Consider the following 23,952-nt stretch of genomic DNA (forward strand, 5'->3'; position numbering starts at 1 on the left):
TTTCACGAGACACATGATAACTGAAAATGTATGGAAAACTGAGAAACGTTAGACGAGAGTCTCTTGCTTTTCTGCGATAAAGTTTTGAGTATTAGCATTCTGCTTTGCATCGGTTGTTTATACATGAGTGAAATGTAACCTAGTTGGTGCCCGGAAGAATGATTAACATGAGGGTGTCTATTTTGAGCCTGTCAACCTAAACACACACGCACATAAACTGTACGAAGGAAACAGTTTTAAACACAGGCTCTGATTGGGACATTAATGTCTCTGCATGGCAGCGATGAACATTACTGTCTGCAGACCTCATGCAGAAAGCAGCTCCAAAATGTGACAAATCCATCTTCCGCCAGTTTCCCCCTTCACTTCAACACACCCAGAGCCAGAGGAACCCCTCCCACCACCACCCTCCCTACCCCTCCCCTGGGCCCCCTTCAGCCGGCTGCATGTCTCTGGAGGTCGTCTCTGACGTCAGCAGCTCGACTGGGCAGAGTGCCAGCCCTGTGGGCCCTTGATGGATGCGGTTGGTCTGAGAAACAGTCCGCTGTGTGTGGAGCTCACGGAATAGACTCAACTCGGCCCGCTCAAGCACATCTAATGACCCGTAAACACCCGACAGGACCGTTCCCGCTCCCTTTCTTCTGTCTATCACACACACACACACACACTGACAATTAGAGGAGACACATGTGAAGATGAGTGACTTGTACAGCAAATGGCCGGGATATTAAATGGAAGGCTGGGAGAAAATATTCCTTTTTTTTTTTGCGCAATAAAATCAAACAACTGACATGGCTGCATTTGTGGTTGACTAGTCTGGAATTTATATGGGATTATTTGCCCAAATGTAACCAAAACAAAACATCACAGAAATTACAACCATGGGTCAATATCCTGGAATCCGCTGATCCAATCATTATGTCACAGTGATCCATGGAGCTGCAGCATGTGTGTGTGTTTTCTTGTTTGTCCCTGCATATGTGTGTGTGTGTGTGTGTGTGTGTGTGTGTGTGTGTGTGTGTGTGTGTGTGTGTGTGTGTGTTACCTGCAGGCCTGCTGCTGGTCTTCCTCTTCAGCCATCTGTCCAACGTCTCTGCGCTCACACTCTCCAACACAAAGTCGTCCAGCATCTGCGGGTGCAGCGAGAGGTAGGCCTTCACTTTCTCATCGGTCAGGCCTGAAGAGGAAATAAGTAAATTGTATTTTAGCTCACGCACTGCAGCTTTATATGTCCAAATTAAAAATAATTCTGGGAGATGTTGCAGAAAATGTTGGAAATTCTGAAGAACTCTGAAGGAGAGAAGACTAATGTATAAGAGGATGGAAACAAAACAACGTCATATGACAAGCAGCCAAAGGTCCACAGTGTTCCAGACAATCACCCAAACAAATGTACAGGCCAGAAACAGCCGAAGGTCATCTCTTGCTCTGACTGCGAGGTGAGAGCGGCAGCAGCGCCTATGTTCCAGCTAAAGCTGTCGGCTAGCTCGCATGTTTACTGTAAAGCTGTGTCTCCTGGGATAGGAGCCCCCAACAGAGGCAGCAGGATAAAGGAGGACTCGATTGTGCTTAATAGGCAATTAGGTTCTTGAGAGCTTGCTAAGTGCTGCTGTTTACTGTCTTTGTTGTCAGGGAAAAAAGCCATTTAACAGACCATCGTTGAGGGAAAGTTGTTTTTAAAACACCCGCTGGCGTCATGAGAGCCCTGAGAAACCATCGTGTTAAGGTCACAACCTAAATGGAGTGTGTGTCTACGACAAAGACCTGTAGCTTTCTAAATTCAGCCGTGAGACATCATTGCATCATGAGACCGCCGACACAGCACTGATATCAAATTAAACTGAAAGTAATAATTCCTGGAAGGGGAAAAACACAACCTATGCCCGTGCTAAATTTACATTTTATGGCTCACAGTAATTGAGCTATGATAACGATAAGAGTAGAAAGCTGGTCGTTGTATTCAGACAGCCGTTTTCGTTGTACTTTTATTTCGCTCTCTCACGAAATGCCAGGTTATCAGCAGCACCTGTGTAGAATCCCTTCAGATATAAATCACAGGAGGATATGTAGCTGGAAGGCAGGTGTTCACTCGTCAGAGGCACAAACACACACACTGCGTACCATTTTTACTTAAATAACTTGATAATATTGATATTAGGGTGTTGACTAACTACAAACTTGTGGAGGGAAGCAAAAACAGGTAGCTGCAGGTAAAACATGTTTAAAAATCTCATTTGAGCAACAATTCTGACTTTGAATGGAAATTAAGGAATCAAAGTGCTGCCGATGGTTATCCGTCGCAGCAGTTCCCTATGACCTTTGATCTATTATCTCAGAACGAATAATTTGATGTTCAATTACGATGGATCATCTGCTTGGTGTGTGTGGGCTTGTATGTGTAGGTCGAGCAGGGCTTGTGGTTGCAGGCAAATAAGGCAAACAGAGGTGGGGGTTAGTTCAGGGGGTGGGGGACGCTGCGGTCTGACGCTGTCCAGACACAAGACACAGATCTTCAGGAGCGAAACGCCTCACGAGACTCCTGGCCAGCTCTGACGCACATCGGCAGGATACGGCTTAATAAAACAGACAAAGTTAAGGGGGGGTGGATGGAGCTGCAGGGGACAGAAAGACACACAGAGAGGAGTAAAATGAGAACGCTGCAAAAATACCCTTACGACTTTGTCCTATTTGAAACACAAAGGAGGCACTGTGATTAGTGACACTACAAAAAAATGAAAAAACAAGGGGGCTGTGTCAATTTATGAATACAGGTTTTGTGTCGAAAATTATTAAGCTATCATTATGTGTGCACATGAACAGAAATAGTCAAATGTCCTATTTCCATGGGGCAAAAACCAACTGCAGTGTTTCAAATTTTACAGTGGGCACTTTATGGTTGCTTAAATGGTGTACATCCCTGTGCTGAAAATGGCTGTCCCACACGAGTAGATGAGAGAGAAAAAGAGCGTTTGTGAAACCTTATTGGGAAGAAACGACCAAACCATGATTGTCTAGAACAGCCACTTAACTTCTCTAGCTTCGGCCGATGGACAAAAATGTAGAATTAAATTACGACAACATTTCTACCCACATCTTAAGACAAGGGATATACCTACATTCGCTATTTTTGTTATAGTCAACAAATCACAAAAAAGTACCAACATTAGTCCATCTCCCATACTTCCCCAACACATCTATCGTTGTCACTTTTAAGCTCATCTGTTCCTACTACACAAACCCAATATCAATATACATTACGATAATTTGATGTAAAACAATATCACAATGCATTATTGGAAGGCAGTGCACAAGAAAGCCTTCAAAGGTTGACTTCCTCTCAAGTGAATGTCCATTTTTGAAAATGCTCGCAACTGCTTTAAGCATCACTGTTAGATTCATTAGGTATTTATCATCAACATTTATCAGTTTAGAAGAATGAATCACGAGGTACTAGTAATGAGTCAGGTCTAGGGATGGGTATCGTTAGGATTTTATCGATACCGATACCGCTTATCGATACCGGAATTTTTCAATACTCTTATCGATACTTTTCAATAATTTGGTGCTCAAAATTATAGACATGATTACAAGATGTGAAGATTAAACAACAGTCATTTTATTGTAATTTATTTATATTTATTATTTAATGTAACTTTTTCAATGTCATACCAAGCAGGTATGAGTGTGTGGCCATTTCTCAATCTCGAGGATACTGGCTTCCAAGCCAATATTTCAAGGATGCTACGTCATCGAGTGCCGCCGAAGTACTGTTCCAATCTCCAGCATACTTGGAATTCCACCGAGGCCGCGTCCTTGGTTTGGAGGAAATTTCGAGGCAGCACATGGGTAGACTTCGCGTCCTTGCAATCCCCACAATGCTTTGCGCACGGACCAATTTCAAAAACCCTTGCGGAGAATGGCTGAACCGACGCAGCACACATTTAAATGTAAGTATGTAGTGGCGTAGAACATGTGTTGGTAAATATGTTACTTTGTTACATTCGTTATCACCAAAAATGTGTTCCATGAAAGTAAAGCAAGTTCATAATAGACATCGTGAGGTATTTATTTTCGGTACAGTTTATGTTGAAACCGTTAGAGAGAGTGGCACACTTGTTAGCCTGTCCCATTCTTCTTCTTTTTCCGAAGCCGTGGTTTGGAAGTATACTTGCTTCGTTTCTGAAGGAAGTGACTTGGAAGTACGTGACTACCAAGCCAGCATCCTCGAGATTGAGAAACGGTCTGTGTGTCTCTGGAAGGGGGCGGTTATTAGGGGCAGTTCATAAATCCATGTAAACATGACCATTATTCAGTTAAAACGAGACGCTGCGTGCGCACCTCCTAAACCAGAAGCTCCGGTCGGCTAACCATTATAATCTGTTTATTATTTATAATTGTAATGATGGATTATCAGTAATCATTTTAAAGTTAACATGAATTAATGCTTTGACAAGTCTGCAGACAAGACGGCAGGCGAAAACCCTTTTAAAATGAATAGAGATCGGATCGATGAGGCTAAACTAACCTGTTGCTGCTCCGTCCACACTCACAACAACGTCATACAGACATAAATAAAGCAGTGACTGTATTCACCATGACATAGACAGCCTGTGGTTTGTACTTGTTTAACTTTTGTCCAGTTTCTGAACAGATATGAGGAGCTGTGAGCGCTGTGTGCTAACAGCTAACGGCTGATGTGTTGGGACATGTTGCGCTGTCGGGTGCTGACCAATCACAAAGCGTCATTTCTTGACTGGCAGCAAAAACAACCAATCTGGTTCTGTCCAATCACAAACAAGAAGTGTTCTTCCTAAAGGAATACCCTTTCCGTCCAATGTGAAATGGAGTTTTGTGAAATGTTGTGGTGTTTTCTGAAATGCTGCAGCGTTTTCTGAAATGATGTAGTATTTTGTGAAATGCTGTGGTGTCTTGCACTTCAAGGCCACCGTAGTAATTCATATACCGATAGCAGCACCGTTTGTCCAGCGGCTTAACGGTATACCAATACCGTCCAATCAGGCACCGGTACTGACTTAGTACCGGTTCTCGATACCCATCCCTAGTCAGGTCAAATAAATACTAGTTCGATAACACTTTGGTCTCAACATCCCAGCTTTTTTCTGTCGACCCTCTGATTCCTTCCAAAGTCTCTCGAGCCGCAGCTCACCAAAATGTGACCGCAGTGACAGTCAGAGCTGTGGGATATGCGTCAATATCCGAGGCCTGGGCCTACAACGACTAATCAAAGGTGCAACAAGAACCATCCAACAGGCTGTGGTCCGGCATGGTTAACCCACAAGGAACTACATGTGCTCAGTCGATCAGGAGGAAGAGGCTGCCGTGGGAGAAGAAAACACTTGGTCACTGGTTTGACCAGAGTTGTGTTCCTTTAACTTTGGTAAGATGTTCCTTCCCACTGGGACAAACAATGCTAAAGAACTTGGAGTTTCAGGCTCTGCACTTTCCCTCATCACCTCTTACCTCAAAGACCGCACCTACAGGGTTACTTGGAGAGGGTCGGAGTTCGACCCTTGTCAATTAACTACAGGGGTCCCTCAGGGCTCTGTTCTTGGTCCCCTCCTCTTCTCCTTGTACACAAACTCGCTCGAATCTGTCATTAGCCCGCATGGTTTTTCATACCACTGCTACGCTGACGACACCCAATTAATCCTGTCCTTTCCCCGCTCAGAGACCCAGGTCGTCGCACGCATCTCTGCTTGTCTAGCTGACATCTCTCAGTGGATGTCTGCTCATCACCTCAAGCTCAACCTTGACAAGACTGAACTGCTTTTCCTTCCGGGAAAAGATTGTCCCACTCTTGACCTAACAATCAACATTGGCACCTCTGTTGTTTCCCCGACTCAGACTGCAAGGAATCTGGGTGTGACCCTAGATAACAACCTGTCCTTCACTGCAAACATCGCTGCTACAACCCGCTGCTGCAGATACACGCTTTACAACATCAGGAGGATGCGTCCCCAGCTGACCCAGAAAGCGACGCAGGTTCTGGTCCAGGCTCTCGTCATCTCACGCCTAGACTACTGCAACTCTCTCCTGGCTGGTCTACCTGCATGTGCCATCCGACCTCTGCAGCTCATCCAGAATGCAGCGGCTCGTCTGGTCTTCAACCTTCCTAAATTCTCCCACACCACGCCGCTCCTCCGCTCCCTCCTCTGCTCCCTCCACTGGCTTCCGGTAACTGCTAGAATCCACTTCAAGACAATGGTACTCGCGTACCATGCTGAGAATGGATCTGGCCCTTCCTACATCCAGGACATGGTTAAACCGTACACCCCAGCACGTGCACTCCGCTCTGCATCAACCAAACGGCTCGCTGTACCCTCGCTGCGAAGGGGACCCAAGTTCCCATCAGCAAAAACACGTGGGTTTGCTATCCTGGCTCCAAAATGGTGGAATGAGCTCCCCATTGACATCAGGACAGCATAGCTTACACACCTTCCGGCGTAGACTGAAAACTCATCTCTGTCGACTCCACTTCGAGCAATAGAACTATAAACAAAGCACTTATATACTAATAAAGGACTGGCTTATCGAAAGCCAGTTGAGTAGCACTTGAAATGTTTTTGCTCTATGAAACCTGATGCACTTATATGATTCTGTTTTCTTCAAGTTTGTATTTTGTTGGTCGAACGCACTTATTGTAAGTCGCTTTGGATAAAAGCGTCAGCTAAATGCAATGTAATGTAATGTAAAGATCATGGCATCATCAAGATAAGATTAGTTTTCGTACAAATGAATAGACGGGAAGCAGTTTCTTGTGCAGAATGACTGTGAGCAGTTTGAGTAGAGTTAGCAGGGATTTTGGAGCCTGACTCAGACTTGAGCTTCCTGTGCATAAAACTGAAACTTAGTTTATGTTAAGTGAGGTTTGTTGCATAACACTTATCTTACGGCACACCCTGGGACTGGGAAGCAAAGGCCAAACCAGTCTCACGTCTTCATGGTCCCTTCATGAACACTCTGTTTGACGGAGAATGCCAACATACAGCCGGGGGATTGTATCCATTGTTGAGTGGCTTGCAGAGATGCTGTAAACTTTACTAATGTATTTCATGCTTTGTATTAGAATAGTAAAGTATCAAGACAAGCATCTGCAATGAAAAATGATAATGAGTCATTTGTGGAAGGATATTATTAAATCAGAACTCATAATAGGAGACTTTACAGGTCAACACTTATCAATGACACCAAAAGGGGAAGCCACAGGGTATTTGTAAAGCTGCGTCTCTTTATAGGAAGCTGTGTAGCAAGGCCTCACTCTCTCTTAGTCTGTATCAACAAGTTTCTCCTTATTAACAATTTCAATGTTGTTGGATTTCGCCTATTTATTCCATCACACAGTCTTCATCTGAAAGCTGAAGAACAGAGATTGTGACAGGACATCTCTTAAACTTCTGATCCTCTCCCTATTGCATTTCTTTTCAACTTGATTTTATTTTATTATTACAATTTCTAACAAAAAGTGTCTTTGATGAGAGCAATCCCATTCACATATTATTCACAAGGCATGCTTTGTAATTCCCTTGGCTGTAATTTAGGTTATAAGAGGATAAATCCTCGAAAAAAAAGGATCAAAACTGTTGTTTACTCTATAAAAAGCTAAAGAAATTGGACAATTTATCACCAGTGTTTAGGTTTCTCACCTTATACACCAGGATAGGATGATATAACTGTTGGGTGTTTTCAGCGTAGTGTTGAGTTACTATTCAAACAATTATCTGGAAGGAGGATGTAAAGATGTCGTCTACAATCAGACAAAACTCTTTTCAAATAAGTTTTATTTAAAAAATGGTTAGTTGGAGGTGTCAGGCTAGAGATGGTCAACTTTGAGGTCAGAAATGATTTGACTGGTAACTATTGTTGTATGCAATAGGTAAAGGACACACCTGAAGGAAAAGGGCTGTTTAACAAGGCTTCACGGCTAAGAGAAAATGAACAAGACATTTACCAGGTTTTCTCAAAAATGAATTGATCATTTAAAACAAATGTTGTGAAAATCTGCAACAGAAAAAGTTAATAAAGGCTTGTTTCTTGGTCATTAAAAGGCTGCCAGTCAAACCTCACACGATGAACAAAAAGGTAGAACATTGGATCGAAATATGTCATTACCGTTTGTATAATATTATTTGTAAGATAGATGACATCGGATCTGTGTGGAGTTCTGTTTTGCTATTATTTTCCTTCTCTTAAGCGGAGCAGAAGACTCAATGGACGGTTAATCACATGCTTGATGTGCATCATTATTTATTCGCTTGGTTACTTTGCATTGCACTTTGCCCCATGTTGCTTTTATTATTTGTTACAAGACACGTGTAAACCTTTTTCGTAACATTTCAAGATTTATTTGCCATTTCCACTCAGGTTTTTTATATGCACAGTAACAAATGTGCATTTTAACAGGTGGATGGATGATCTTTGAGTTTACCGGAAGGTGTTTACTGTAGTTCAGAGTGAAGTGTGACTTGATCTGAGTTGTTATCTTGGTTACCAGCGGTTTAATGCAGGAAATAAACTAATGGAATTCTTTGCAAAATTTGTTTTATTTTTATTTTAAAGCTAAAAGTTATACAGTGCAAAAAAAGGGTGGAGGGACTGCCGTAGTGTTAGTGTCTTTAATTGAAACAATAAACTTGCAAATGCAGATAAAAGGAATAGTTTAAGAGCTGTTAAGATCAGCATCCAGCTCCACCCTATCTCTATTATTCATCTCTATTTCCCAGGAAGCATCCAGCTCTCTGTGTGATGCTGCTGCCCTGGACAGAAGTGAACGTGTGTCTTCAGCACTCCTGTCACACTAGGTTGGGCAGCAAGGTCAACAGCAGAGGCCGACCCCGCGGTGTTGATGTTTAGTGAGCAAGATGTTCCTCCTCTGCAACACATAGATGAAAAACGCACATGAGAGAAAAAGGGAAAAGACCACTTCTCTTGAAGCGCACTCCTTCTGGCAAAGAGTCAAGGGCAAGCTGCCAAGGTACTACTTTTCACTTTCCTGACATGAGGCTGAGGCAGGAAAGGGGAGGGAGGGCCGGAGGGGTGCGTCAGCAGGTCCGCCTGGGACTCCCTTGCCAGGAGGTGGGAAGAGCATGTGGTTCTTATCTTATCTCTGGGAGGGCTTGGAGCACAGCGTCCAACACTGACATTTAGTGAGCGGCGAAGAAGAAAGAAGACTGAAGATGAAACGCTTTGACTCCTCTACCACTGCTCACCTGATTTATTCATCGAGCCTGTACTAGTAAACTTGGGTATGTGTTTGTAAGTATGCAGGTGAACACACACACATATAAAAGTATATGTATATACACACGTCACATTCCACAGCAGCCAATGAGGTAACCAGATGCTAAATCAATATTTTCAATCAGTGAAAAGGTGTCAAATCATGCAAACTTTGTTTCACTATGGACTTTAACTGCCATCCCATCACTACAAGAGAAACTCCCCCGCATGGCAAAAACAAACACTTCTGCACGAACACGCAAGCTCACACATCACACTCTAGAGAGAGAGTGAGAGAGATTTCCATGGAAATGTAATTTGCATTATTTCCACTTCCATGGTCCAGGTCATGAGACGTAAAGGGTAAGGGCTATAAATGGCAAACTGAGATGTAGATAAGGCATGCCCCTTGATCCACGGCCTAATAGTGCAATCACACAGGCAAGCAGCTACTCTTTAAACTGCAGTTACAGATACATATCAGGTCAACCTTCACCTTCAAATCAAGTTCTAAACTTTCTGGCGCCTTCCCTTCACGACAGCCAGAGGTGGAAGATCACACAGCCTACCACAGCAAAGCTGGAGCCGCCGCCTCGGAGTTAACATCTCATCTGAACTGGTGGTTTGATGTAGCACTGCCTCTGTTTCCCCACAAGAGCCACATCAGTGATGAGGGGTCATGTTCCCCGATCCACATCTGGACTGATGCTGAACTCTACAGCCGCTGTGCAGAGGGGCCAATGGGGACCCGGTAATGAGAACCCCAGATCTGTGCGTCTTCTCCAGTGCCCTGCTCTTTTATTAGCCTTGACACGAGGAAATCTACATGTATGTGGCCTTTTCCCATCCCCTCAGATACCAACCCACGACAAGCTACGGGGGGTCAACGGACGCCAATGTAATGAGTATGTCATCTGTTTCTCTGCTCAGATCGCACACGTGCCCTGGCCCTGATCCAGTTCGGCGCAGATCCTGATGTAAAAAATGTATTCTAACTGAATCACATGTTCATTTTCTTTGGCTTGAATATCCTGAGGGTTTAAATAAACACGGAAGACAGATCACAAAAAGAGAACATTTGGCTTGTGCTCAGCTCGGTCTGGAATTATTTAGATATTCAAATTCTATTCAAGCTTTCATTTTCATATTTAATCATATCAAGTAATATATGCATTTTTATGTTGAGTGTGTCTATATGAGTCCTCACTTATGTGCTGGGGCAGGAAATGTCCAGCGTGAGCACTTCCTGCTCAACAATGAAGCCTCCTTCACTGAGTTAAGCAATTTGTCGACAATCAATTGGGTTTGAAAATACCTGAGAGATCACATTAAGGCTGACCCAGTCTGACCTCTGCTCTGACGCATCCATTAACATCCCTGCACGCAAACATGCACACACTTATATGTTTTCCCGCAGCGTGAGACTTCAAACATTTTTAAAGGTCCCAGGACTGAATCTATATTTAGAATTACATTAGCGACCACAATGTAAAGGAGCCAACACGTTGTCTTTCAAACTGTTAAGACAGTCCAGCAACCAGTTGCATTTCAGAACAGACAAGCAATGATAGGAGGATAAACATGTCAGCAGTTGCTGGAATACAAAACAGCAGTAATGGGTGTTGGTTACATTTAAAGTGATCTAAATGTCAAGAAAGCATCCTATATAAGAAAAAAATATGTTCTTGAGTTAAAAAAAAAAAACATTGGATAATGTAGCCTATAATCAAATTACTCCGTGAGCAATCACATTGAAACATGCAGTGAGAAGGCAAACAGTGTGTCGAATTAATCCTTTAATCTAGATTAATTGACAGCTGTACAGTAAAACATGACATCATAAATGTGAGCTATGATACTCACACATGATGACAATTATAGGCAAAGTGAAAGCAGGCATGTCGAATTTTTCTCTGGACGACATATTTACGAATGACTTTTTTCTAGTTAATTTTTTTTTCAAGACAGTCTAATGTTTAGTCAGCCGCAGCCACCAACCTTTGTTTGTAAATTCAAAAAGTGTTGAAGCTTTGTAAAATCTCAAATCTGTGTAGGCTACTTTTTTGGTCAGTTTAAGGGCGGGATACTTGCATACAATACCTCAATAATACATTCCATGACTGCAGTTCACTGCTGTGTGGGTATTTTGGCATCTTTCAGTATCCCAAGCCCCAAACGGCTAACTTGTCATTACAGGGTTACCACAAAAGGTCACTTGAGGTGCCAGTTAAACAACCAGATCCACAAGTTATTCATATTGCACACAGTCAGTGTAAATGTGCCATCAAAAAAATATATAAATCACAATAATTCCTAAAGTAGAAGTTCCCACATTTATATTACACTGATTACCAATACTCAATTAATGCCAACATATGCAGCATGGACTGCAAATGTGCCACTGAGTAGCACAACTTCTAAGTGAATATTATATGGGAAACATTTTATAAAGAATTACAGATGCATTCACTAAACTTTCTGCAATTTTTGTATCAAACTGGCAGCAATTTATCAATGTATTTAATATTGTTTCCCGATGAAAATAAAGTTAACTTGTAATAAATAAAATAATTATGAAAATAAGCGAAAATACATTTTAATAGGACGTATAGCACAGCTATAATATAACATGAGAACAAATATTAGTATAATTGTAATATACGTAGCTTTGGGAACACCGCATTAAATATTTAAACATGTTGGTAAGTATGAATATAATAATTAATACGATCATACTTCCTAAACTCATATTTCTACATGCTATTTTCCTGGAACTGTTTTTACTGTACACTTTCTATAGCCAACACTCCGGTGCTAGCTTTAGACTTCGCTTGGCTTTCTGATGCCATGTCTTATTGCAGGTCGCTGACGGTCCCCTGCATGAGCCAGATACCCGAGAGGGGATTCATAAACCCGGGATATATTTTTATTTTAAAAAGACTGTAGCGATGATCAATGCTGAATGCTCCCCGTCGAATAAAGTCCCTACTCATCTAGATCTGCTATCAATCTGACATTCATAAAGTTGTGAACACACAAATAACGTACTCCTGCAGTACTAAAATATGTGCTTTCGCAGTGTTACTGAACATCAAAGCTTGTTATATTTTTGCGTATATTTAAGTTTGATTAAAAATAATAAAGAAGACCTACTTGCACCCAGGAAACAGTCCGTCAACCTTCTAAAACAGCTTGTTGAAGACGGGCCATCTTCCATGTCGGACTGTGAGCGCAAAAGGAGAGAGGAGCCCCGGAGAGAAGTGCGCCTCTGCAGCTGCAACTTGGTGCGTCTCGACGAAAACCAAAACTATTCCAGTCCTCGTTGAGGTGATGGGTGTCCTCAATGCTTCAGGCTGTGCATCGTGCAAGAAGAGCAGTGTGCTGCCCCCCCCTCCACCAGCGCTATGACCCAGCACTGGCCGAGGTGTAGCTACAGTCGGCCCGCCTCCTCCGCTGTGGATGTGCAGCAGCAGACTGGAGGAGCCGAGCCGACGACGTATAGACAGAGAGAGAGAGGGAGGGAGGGAGAGAGATAGAGGAGAGGGGGGGAGAGAGAGAGAGAGGGGGGGGGGGGGGAGAGAGAGGGGGGGGGGGAGAGAGAGGGGGGAGAGTCACAAACAAACACACACATACACACGAGGGAGAGAGAGGGAAAGCCAATAGAGCGCCAAACAGTGTTTACCTCGACTTCCGCTTTGGGTTTCAAAATAAAAGCCTGCATGATTGTGTAGCCTTGAAACGAACCGAAAATGACAAAAGGCGCTTTCACACCGGAGTACTTTTCCCAGTATAGTTCCGATAGTTCTTGACATTTTGGGCAAGTGGTGGGCTTCACCTCCTCTAGGGGGGTCCGGGGGTATGATCCCCCGGGAAGATTTTTTTTGTTTAAATGTTGAAGTTGAATGCATCAATCTCCTGCACTTTGAGAGCAAAATTAGGGACTAAATTTATGGAGAGGCTACATCTCTCAACACCACCCATGTGAAACAGAACTGAAAACAGATGTACTTTTGCAGTGCATCATTTTACAACTAAAGACACAGCTACACAAAAAACGCAGCGTGTGTACGGCTCATGTGTATGGCTCTGAGAATCTGCCTTGGTACAAAGTAGCAGTGAAAACATGATACGGAATTTCATTGATTTGGGCATTCTCCATAGACTGTATATGCCATTCTCACAATAAGCAAGTGGAATGGATTTGATAATGAAGCACTGACACAGCGCTCTACAAAGAGTGGCGAGTGGATAGACCGGTTCACGGACTTTCCGCATAGTAAAAGTGGGGGGGTCTAAACTAATCGTTTTAAAAGGTGGGGGGGACTTGTCCCACCCTCATATAATGGCTGCGACGCCCACGGGTGAAAGCGAAAACAGGCTAGTTAAAACAGACTATACTCTACTCTTCATGCATAAATGCAGACAGACCCCAAAATCTTTCAATATCAACATAGCCAGGGCTGGGATCATTAAGTAAATGAAAAGCATGTCTACCTTTAGAAGAGTTGCAAGCGGCGAGTGTTGGTGCTGAACCTCAAGAGAATGGTGTATTTTCTGGTTAAGTCTCTCTCAAACGCAAGTTGAACCAGCTGGGCCTTTCTTTTGTGGAGTATTGCACATCTATGGTCCGAAAAAAACTTTCCTTAGAGTGGAGAATTAATTCTCGCACATTGCTGTGGAGGCGCCAAATGTTAAGGCATGTTTGAAAGCAGTCAATACGCTTGGCATTGCCTTAAGGTGCGTGTGGCAATTGGAGAGGATGTGCTGTATAGTCTAATCCCCCTCGATTGGCTGTGACTGTTTTTGCATGCTTCTTCTTCTTTCGTGTAACGTCAGAGGTCCAACTCGGTGTCGTGTAGCCATGCCCGCATCTCTGGTCCTACGTCGAAGAGGCTGGCTTCCGAGGGTGGTCTATATAAAGGGCAGGTGGTTATTATATGTTCGGCAGTCTGTTCAGGGTCACCGCACTCACATGCAGCACTGTCTGCCAGGCCCCACCTCTTCATTGATGTTTTGAAGCGACCGACCCCAGTTCGTAGACGGTTTAGTGTGGTCCATTGCCGGCGTGGTAGCTCGTCTCCTTCTATGGCGCCATCTCCTGGGTCCCAGATGTAGCGATGGATGCGGGAGGGCCCGGCTAGCTCCCACTCCTGCCTCCAAGCAGCCGCCAACCATGCATCTCTGGAGAGGTCCTCAGAGGTGGAATTGAGAATCTCTTGTGCTGCCTTGTTGAAGGGGAGGCGGGACTTGAGCCTACTTAGAGGCGCTGCTCTCGTTGTCGTGTTATGCAGGATGTGCCAGTCATGCTTTTGGGCTTTCCTGGCCAGGGCGAGGGTGGCAGCCTCCCGTTGGAGGCCGGCCGGAGCTATTCCCGCGAGGACTGGCAAGAGGGACACAGGGGTAGGCTTCAAGCATCCAGTTATAATCCTGAGGGCGTTGTTGATGACCACGTCAACCTTACTTGCGTGAGGGCTTCTGCTCCAGGCTGGGGCGCAGTATTCCGCTGCAGAGAAGACCAGGGCTTGGGTCGATAATCGCAGCGTCTTAGCGCAGGCTCCCCAGGTTGTTCCAGCGAGGCGGCGGATCAGCGCGACCCTTGATGTTACAACATCAATAAGAGAGGAGATATAATACCTGTTTTTTCGAAGTTGGTCTGCGTTAACAAGTGTAGAAATCTCCTTTCCAGTGCTGGCACGCCTCTCTCGCTCCTTCCACATTGCATAGCAAGAGAGATGCTCCTTTGAATTTCCATATTTATGAAATCCCTTGTCTCTCTCCACCACATTGCCAACAGTCACAAATGCATCCATTCTCCGGGTTTTGCTAGACTGCCGACAGCAGAAACAAAATGCAGTATCGGCCTTGACACTGTATTCAAGCCAGCCTCGGTTGCAGGGTCGGCGTCATGGGGGGTCATTCGCGGGCCAGGCCCCCCCAAATGAGTCACTGTGCCCCCCCCCCAACGCAGGGTGGACAAGCCTTGCCACTATGCCATTTTTTTAATTTTTTAAATCATATAAGTGAAAACGTTTTGTGTGAAATAAAGAATACAAATATAAAACACAGGCTGAGGTGTGCTCACTGCTGCTCTCTGATTGGTGTGTTGCTTGACCAATGACCCCAGACCTTTGTTTTGTTATCATTATATGGCTGTGTGTTTAGATCTATGGTTTAGATGAAAGCCCGGTGGCGATCTGTTCATCTGTTACACTGATTATACAGTAAAGCCACCGAAAATAATATGATATACAGTACAGTACAAGTAGCCTACTTCTGGGTCTCTGTGTTTCATTCAAGCTCGGCTCTGTGTGTGTGTGGCACGAGCGCATTTTGTGAGTGCGCGAGCGGTAACGTGGAATGTTGTTGTTAGCAGCTGGTTAGCTAGCTATGCTAACGGATATAAAGAGCTGTTTCTACACCAAGGTGGAGGAGAGTCCTCTCCTGTCAGACTGAGAGGCTCTTATAACGTCAGCTCAGTGAGGTAAGGACTCTCTCAGTGTTTAGATAGTTAACTTTAGTGTAGGTTAACTTATCTCAGTGGGTCTCAAACGGTTTGGTCACCATTTATGTAAAAAAGTATTTGCGAGGAATACCTTTATATGATCATTACAGTTATTAAAGAATAACTTCTTTTTTGTGCCCCCCCCCCCAACTCAGCGCTGCTTGCTTCTTTTTTTTTTCTCTCTCTCTCTCTCCACTTTCAAAATCTATTTAAAACTCATAACAAACAAACAAAATTCCCAAAGTTGTCTTGAAATTAACTTAATAAATAAACGAAACGAAAAATATAGCCTACTTATGCAAACAACATTGAATCTGGACTTGAAATGATTCTGATTAGGCCTATTCGGCATTATTCCTGGAGCACGCGCTCTATCTCTCTTTCTCTCACTCTCTCACTCTCACTCACAAACACAGGCTTCAAATCAAGTCGTCATTATTACAACAAATACACACTTGCAACTGATAACACTGGCAATTATTTTATATTTATTAGACTATTCAAAAAAATCATGCTTCAAAAAACAATGGCACAGCGAACTAATCACACAATCACAGAATGAATCATTCTTCATCATGGCACAGCGGCCACACGTTATCACAGACACAGGTTAGGTGCGCACCATGCGCATTTTCCAACATAAGAGAGGTCACAATTACATTGCTACAGATTTAAATCTCCGATCCCTCTCCATAACAAGAGAAAAGCTACTCATCACCATTAGAAATTAATCTTGCGGGCCTTGCGCTCAGCAAATAAATGCTATAATAAATGTAAGGAATTATTATTATTATTAAAGTCGTCAACAACGCTGCTCAGGTCTAACTTCCGGGCCCTGCTGTTCTCTATTGAGAGTGTTGCCAATCCACTGAGTTGTTCTTGTCCGAAGCTGCTTCTTAAATACGTCTTAATCAATTTGAGCTTTGAGAATGAGCGTTCTGAGGTCGCAACAGTGACAGGTATGGTGAGATATAACAGCAATGCTGTGCACACTTCGCTAAATGTGGCTGCCATTGAGCTGTGGTCCACAATAAGCATCTTGGTCATATCCTTCACAGATGGTTCTTTAGCTATTTCAGTCTTAAAGTAGGCTCTGAATGCAAGGAGTTGGACGGGGAAACTCGGGGATAAATCCCTGCTGTAGTGGTCCGCGAGGCGCTGCGCGTGCTGGTGAAGGGCATTATCCTGTGCACGGTTCAATGTCCCGGGGTGGATAGCCTGGAACAGTTCGTTCGTTTCACGCATAGAAGTGAACCTCTGTGACAGCTGGCTGTTAATGATGTCCAGGCTGGCGTTGAACACATTTATTCTGAAACGGCTCTCGCCATTACTAAGCCTCTCGTCTTGACTGAGTTCATCGAAGTGGCGTTTCATCCTTCTTTTTGCGAATTTCCGTGAACTCGCTCTGCGCTCCCCATCTCTCAGCAAGATTTTGAGCGGTGCGTTTGACCTGGTCAAAGTCATCTCGGTATGCAGATAGGGCCTGTATTGTGTTTTGGAGGACACCAACAGCTTTGTGGATGTCTACATCCTTTGCCTGCAACATCTTTGACACTGAATTCATGTTTTCCAGTATTTTTGTCTGTTGTATGACAAGAAAAATAAAGCTGAATTTTTCCATATGGTTTTTTAGGGCTGTAGCCTCGTCCCGTTCCTCCCTCTTTTCGCTGACCAGCGCGATTTTAGTTAGAGCTTTCATGATATCTACATACCGGTATCTAAGGGCAGCAATTGCATCATGTCTTGAGCACCACCTGGTTGGGCAGAGGCGCTTCATGGTAACTTTACCATGCTCTGAGAGTTCTGATGACATGATACCGGAAAGGAGTTACCATCTCTTAATACTTTGGCTGAAAAAAGTATAAAGCCTCTCAACAATATCATAAAAATTGCGCAGCTCCGCTATATTCTTTACGGAGTCATTCAGTGTCCGATTTCAATTGTGTGCAGCACAGTGTACATATTTGGCAAGCGGTTCCATCTCCATGATCCTGGCCTCCACACCTGAATAGACCCCACTCATGTTTGCCGCGCCATCGTATCCCATGCTCAGGTGAAATCCGTTACTCTCTATGCTGTCCAGGATTTTCTTTTAGAGTTCACGACCTGACGTGTCCACTGTTTCCACGAACCCCAAGAAAGCCTCGTTTATCAGGATATCTTTTGCGTTGTCGTTTTCATCCCTCTGGATTGTCACATATCTATACTGGGGCGGTGGTGGCGAAGTCGATAGGGACTTGGCTTGGCAACTGGAAGGTCACCAGTTCAAGTCCCGGCAATACCAAGTGCTACCGAGGTGTCCCTGAGCAAGGCACCGTTCCCTACACTGCTCCCCGGGCGCCGTTCAAAATGGCAGCACACTGCTCCTAACACTAGGATGGGTCAAATGCAGAGAAACAATTTCCCCACGGGGATTATAAAGTATATCAAAATCAAATATACACTTGGCTAATTTGGTCTCTTTTGGAAATATCTTGGGTGGTGTCCATGATCACAGAAAAAAACGGCGCATTATTTATTTCTACTTGAATGTCGCACTGCACCCGCTTTGCGATTATGTAGATTATCTCATTTTGAACAGCTGGACTCAAGTATTTCACATAACCTTGTGGTCGCTCAACAAGTTCTTTCAGAACCAGATCGTAACACGCTAAAAGTTCTATCATACTGAGAAAGTTTCCACTGTTGGGCTGTCCAAGAATCTCCCTATGTCCTCTAAAAGCCAAGTTACAAGTGGCCAGAGTGATTATAACATTGACAATACGCTCAAGTACCTGTCTCCAGTAATTAGCATTCCTTGCATTCCTCTCCATGTTTGCATTGATTCTCCCGTTTTTCTTCCGCTGTTCATATATGACACACGCTCCGACATGGACCTGAGATTGTGCATGTGAGTCAATCCTCGCAGACAAATGTTGCCAGTCACGAACTCCTTTGACCCACGCATCACTTTAGAACGGTGCACCTCGGTCTGCGAACAGCCAGCACGGCTCACAATAGGCACAGTCCAGGGTGGGGGAGTAACACAGCCATGTCCGTGGCAGTTTGATACCTGCTCTGGTAGTGGTGGTGTAATAGATCTTGGAGAAACACCTGTTTCCTTGATGTGTGTCTCTGGAGAATGGGCCGGTAGGCCTACATGGGCCAGTTGCTATAATATAGCCTTTGATCTTGGCGTCGGGGGTCTCAATAGCGCCATAGAGTCCCCTATCGGTTGGGGAAGGGGCCCTTGCGGGAACTGTAGGACCACCGCCGGGCACAGCCAAATCCATCCTCTCCTCCTGGCTCATGGCTGGAGAAGAAGGTCGCACAGCCACGGATACAGCTTCACTTGTGGAGCTAGACGATGGTGAGGCAGGTGAGCTATTGTTAGCCTCCGGCTCCGGCTGCCGCTGCACGTCAACATTACCAACGTTAGCGTTCGATTTCGAGGACGATGTATGACAAAAAAAAAACGGTCTAATTTTGTTAGTTTAGCCTTTACATCTCCTTGTTCTCTCTTGTCCTTTCTCTTTTGAGCGCCGCTCTTGTGTTTTGGTTTGCTGTACATTATAAATGCTAGCTATTCAATTTGTTATAATTCTGCTGATCTTGCTGCTGCTATTGCTATATAGTACATATAACTTTTGATGTTGATTTAACGGTTCGCTCGTCACGCAAGGTATCACATGACATGAAAGGGAGCAAGGTCATTCGACAGACAAATTACAAATTAATTTAGGTTGCTAGGTTACTTTGAAGACTGCGTGAACCAGTCAATGCCATTGGGGCCCCAAAAAATATAATTGTAAATATAATTTTTTTTTTTTGCATGGGCCCCTGGACGGCTGTGGGCCCCGGTGGTACGCCACTGGGTCCACCCCCACCTAAAACATGTTCACATGGATAGGATAAATACATTTGCACACTTTTTTTGTATGGTGGCCTATGTCCATATGTTTATGTTTTGGTGGTCGTGCCACAACCGTGCATGTATGCACAAGTCATAGGTGCGCTATACAATAGCACTACACCCCTGCAATGTGTGTGAAAAACAATAGACTTTACAGCATGTTTTTTGAAGTTGCGTTGGTTGTTGACGGCAGTGTGTGCCCCCCCTTGGTAAATGATTGCCCCCCCATTCGATTTGTTCTAGAGCCGACCCTGCTCGGTTGTGATACCAAGCAGAGACAAACAAACGCCTCCTGCCAGTGAGGATGCTGTAAGGGTGCTGTTTTAAAACAATTTGGTTGGGCTGATCAGTTCCAAGATCATCTATGGGTTGATTTCCAGCACTAACGTTAGCTGCAGCAGGTGGATGGGCTTGGCTAGCAGGTGTTTATTCGGAGAAAAAGGTTCCCATTTCTGATTGGCTGGGCAAATTGCAAACCACGCCTCGTAAAACTCCCAAAAGTTTTGTGAAGCTGCCATTGTATTTGCTGGCATTAGCATCATTAGCATTAGCCCAGCGCACCAACGGAGAGAGACTAACTTATGGCAACACAAAAAAACAAAACATGGGAGCGGTGGAGTGATGAGGAGGTGTCTGCGTTCACAACACCTGGGACTCCCAGCAGCTTCTACTAAAGCCAGTCCCCAACTCTGGGGACTTCCGGCCGGGGACTTCGGGTGAAAGTCAAGCCCCCAGGAAGTGTGCCGGACTCTGATGAAAATATTCGTTGTGTCCAAACGGCGGTACTACAATTTCTGTATCAGTCCGTAACGTCATTGGGCCCAGAAAGACTTTTCCCCATTGACTAACATTGAGAAAGAAACGTCTGTAAATCAGCGGATAATTGTTTTTAAATTAAATAAACTACCCAGTATGTAGTGATGTTACGTATTGCGCCGAGGCTTCGGAGCAGTGGCGGACTGGCCATCGGGACGTTCGGGACGAATCCCGATGGGCCGATACTGAAGTGGGCCGGTCGGACGATGTGCCCCCCCCCCCGTTGACAATTTACTAGCGGTATTTACTTGCGGTACCGAGGTGGGCCGGCGGTACCGAAGTGGGCCGGTCGAGAGTCCCGGGCTGATTTTTAGTCCCAGTCCGCCCTGCTTCGGAGCGTGTGTCGAGTAATCCCTGAAGCTTTTTGTGAACCTTGTATCGAGGCTTGTATCGTTTTGGGCCAGTGACGTCACCGATGACAAACGAAGCCTTGATGCCCCTCAACACCACGTGACTGCTTCATACCCATGGATGTATAATGAGAATGATATTGCCCCTCCTGTACCCGGGCCCGGTGACACGATGGAATTAAGAGAGCTCAGACCCTCACTTATATAGAGGTCGGAACATGTATAAATAAATAAAAGCATAAATAAATGTAGGAATAAAAACATGAATAAATACAGGAATAAATAGGGTGCAGTGTTTTCAGGTAGATCCAGTGTGTGGGCTGTGGCTCAGCTGGAAAGCAGATGACTCTCAACCGCAGGGTCCCTGGTTCAACAACTGGTCAATTCGTCTTTTGTTTTGTTTATAAAAGCTACAGCTAAATTAGATAATGTAGTTAATAAATGTATTCTTTTATATGGTTAGGGTTATGGTCGGAAGTAGATGGGCGGGACTTCGCCTCTCTATAGAGAGGCGAAGTCCCTCCCTTTCCGGTGACCACCATGGGACCTTATTTAGGAAAAATTATGTATTGAAGTCAATGGAGAGAGAAAACGTATCTTTCGATCCCGTTTGAATTGTGCCACGAAATACACATATGATGTTTGTCAATCTTAAAAAATTATTTCCATGTCAAAAAAGTCACAGTTTGTCGTAAAACTGTTGAAATATGTTGACTATGAACAATACGCAACTAGAAAGACTACAAATCCCAGAATCCCGGTCCTGCATTCTGGCTCTTACGGAACCGACTAACTCCCCTTTTGTGTATGTACAGCTCTCAACATGCCCAGACTTGTAGTGATTTTCACCTCTTTTAATACTTTTCGCCTCATTCTGAAAGAAAGAAGTGAAATGTGCTAACGTGATGGCCGTCTTGGTGTTGGTGCGAGACGGGAGATGTAGTTCATTGAGCGGTTTCATACAAAAGAAAGTGTTACTTCAGAGTTTTACGACACATTTATATGTGTGAGAGTGAGATAACAAGCGGAGTCAGTCCAAAGTTTAGACTCTAAACATCAGCAGTCTAATTCCTTTCTTATCTGTCTTGAGATTTTAAACAAGGTTATTTTTTCTGAGGCAAATAAGATTAGTCTTTCTGCCTTTTTAGGGATCACTATTGATATTTCAGCTCCTGACTTCAAATATCTGCAGAGACTCGCATTTACTAAAGGAATACATTCACTTTATTTTTTGACTTGCAAAATTATCTTTTAAATTGACAAACATCATATGCAGGGGCGGCGGGTACTGTAGGCTAAGGAAGGCTAAGCCTTCCCAAATATTTTTGTCACTGCATCCTGGTAAAATAAAATTATAATGTATAATGTTTGTGTCTTTGATATTAGCGCTGAATACATTCACTTTATTTTTTGACTTGCAAAATTATCTTTTAAATTGACAAACATCATATGCAGGGGCGGCGGGTACTGTAGGCTAAGGAAGGCTAAGCCTTCCCAAATATTTTTGTCACTGCATCCTGGTAAAATAAAATTATAATGTATAATGTTTGTGTCTTTGACATTAGCGCTGCTATGCAGCCACCTGTGCCCTGTACTACGAAGCCAGTTCAACATACCCTGGATAAACAAACTAACAACAACAAACTAACAAACGAGATCTCGCTATGCAGTCCTCCGACGCTGGTTATCAACTCGGTAAATCAAGCCAGGGATTCTCTCTCCAGCTGAGAGCGCGTTCACGTGAAAGGGGCGGGGTTAGCAACATTTGACCAATCACAAACAGGGACAAGTGTACTGACAGCGCAGCGTCATACTTCATTAATGAAAAGTAAACTAATATTAGACAAATATGAACTTGACAAACATCCATGACTTAAACATATAATCCAGGATACAAGCCACATAGTTGCACCTGCAAGGTGAATATAGAACATGGTTACAAAATAAATAAACTACCGAGTGTTTGAAAGCGTACATTAACAGTTTTATGATAGCACTGCCCCGTCTAAGACACGAGTGGATCTGACTTTAATTACATTTGAGTTGAGTGTTTCGTCAACTTAATGTGTTGCTTAAAATAATACTTCTGCATACAGTATGTGACACTGTAAGTGTTGCACGGCCAGATACGGCTCGAGAAGCTGACTCAGATAAGGAAATATATTGTGATATTATATGATCGATGATCAGATTGATGATGTGATATGAATGATAAGTGCGACACGTCGGCGTCTTCTCTGCATACGGCAGTTTAAACTGTATTTCCTTTTTCCTGTAATATGACTTGAGAGATTTAAACTCCGCACACTGAGTTGATCTCTTTTCTATAGACGCCGGAGGCGGGCAGCGTCAGGTAACAAAAGTTATTTAGCCTTCCCAAACCTGAGCCTCACGTGCCGCCTATGATCATATGTGTAACTCGTGGCACAATTCAAATGGAATCGAAAGATGATCTTTCTCTCCCCATTGACTTCAATACATAATTTTTCCGAAATAAGGTCCCATGGAGCTCCCCCGGAAAGGGAGGGACTTCGCCTCTCTATGCCTGTGGGCTCTCCAGAGCCTCGCTGCTGTTTCCTGGTCCATGGTCAGTGGTCAAGGAGGAGACAGCGACAACTTCTAAATTTACAGCATGGCAGTAATTTAATGGAGCATTAATTTCTGCATGCAATAACCGAGGTCCAGCACAGAGTAAGCATCCTGCTGATGTGCAGGCGTGCCATTTAGCAAGGCACTGAAGTGTTTCCAAGTGCTGCCCCTGACCTATGACCTTCTCAAAAACAGGGCTTCATCTGCAGAGTTGGGTTGGGTACTACCAAACCAAATGTAATGAATGGCTTGTGTAGAATAAGTAGGCTACCATCATCCAGAACAGTCAAACACAGTCAGACAAAAAGAGATCTGTCGGCTAAAATGAATGGCAAACATTTTAACACACGTTCATTGCTGTGCATCTTATAAAGCATATTCAATGTACAGAAAACACAAACCATGTGTGTACATGTGAGAGTGAGATAACAAGCGGAGTCAGTCCAAAGTTTAGACTCTAAACATCAGCAGTCTAATTCCTTTCTTATCTGACTTGAGATTTTAAACAAGGTTATTTTTTCTGAGGCAAATAAGATTAGTCTTTCTGCCTTTTTAGGGATCACTAT

At 43.9% G+C, this 23,952-nt stretch overlaps 1 protein-coding gene across 3 annotated transcripts in view; it reads right to left on the bottom strand.

The window, feature by feature from the left end:
• The window catches only part of pde10a (phosphodiesterase 10A), an 87,163-nt gene that overhangs the window by 38,009 nt on the left and 25,202 nt on the right, over nucleotides 1-23,952 (bottom strand). For 2 of the 3 annotated variants that reach the window (XM_034100988.1, XM_034100987.1), the window contains one exon: nucleotides 1,046-1,177. In XM_034100988.1, the coding sequence (XP_033956879.1) occupies nucleotides 1,046-1,177 (132 nt within the window). Of the gene's footprint in view, nucleotides 1-1,045; nucleotides 1,178-12,390; nucleotides 12,730-23,952 lie in introns of those variants that run through there. The other variant, XM_034100990.1, reaches the window with a different exon arrangement.

Source organism: Pseudochaenichthys georgianus, chromosome 15 (assembly GCF_902827115.2).
Source record: "Pseudochaenichthys georgianus chromosome 15, fPseGeo1.2, whole genome shotgun sequence".
NCBI classification, from domain to species: domain Eukaryota; kingdom Metazoa; phylum Chordata; class Actinopteri; order Perciformes; family Channichthyidae; genus Pseudochaenichthys; species Pseudochaenichthys georgianus.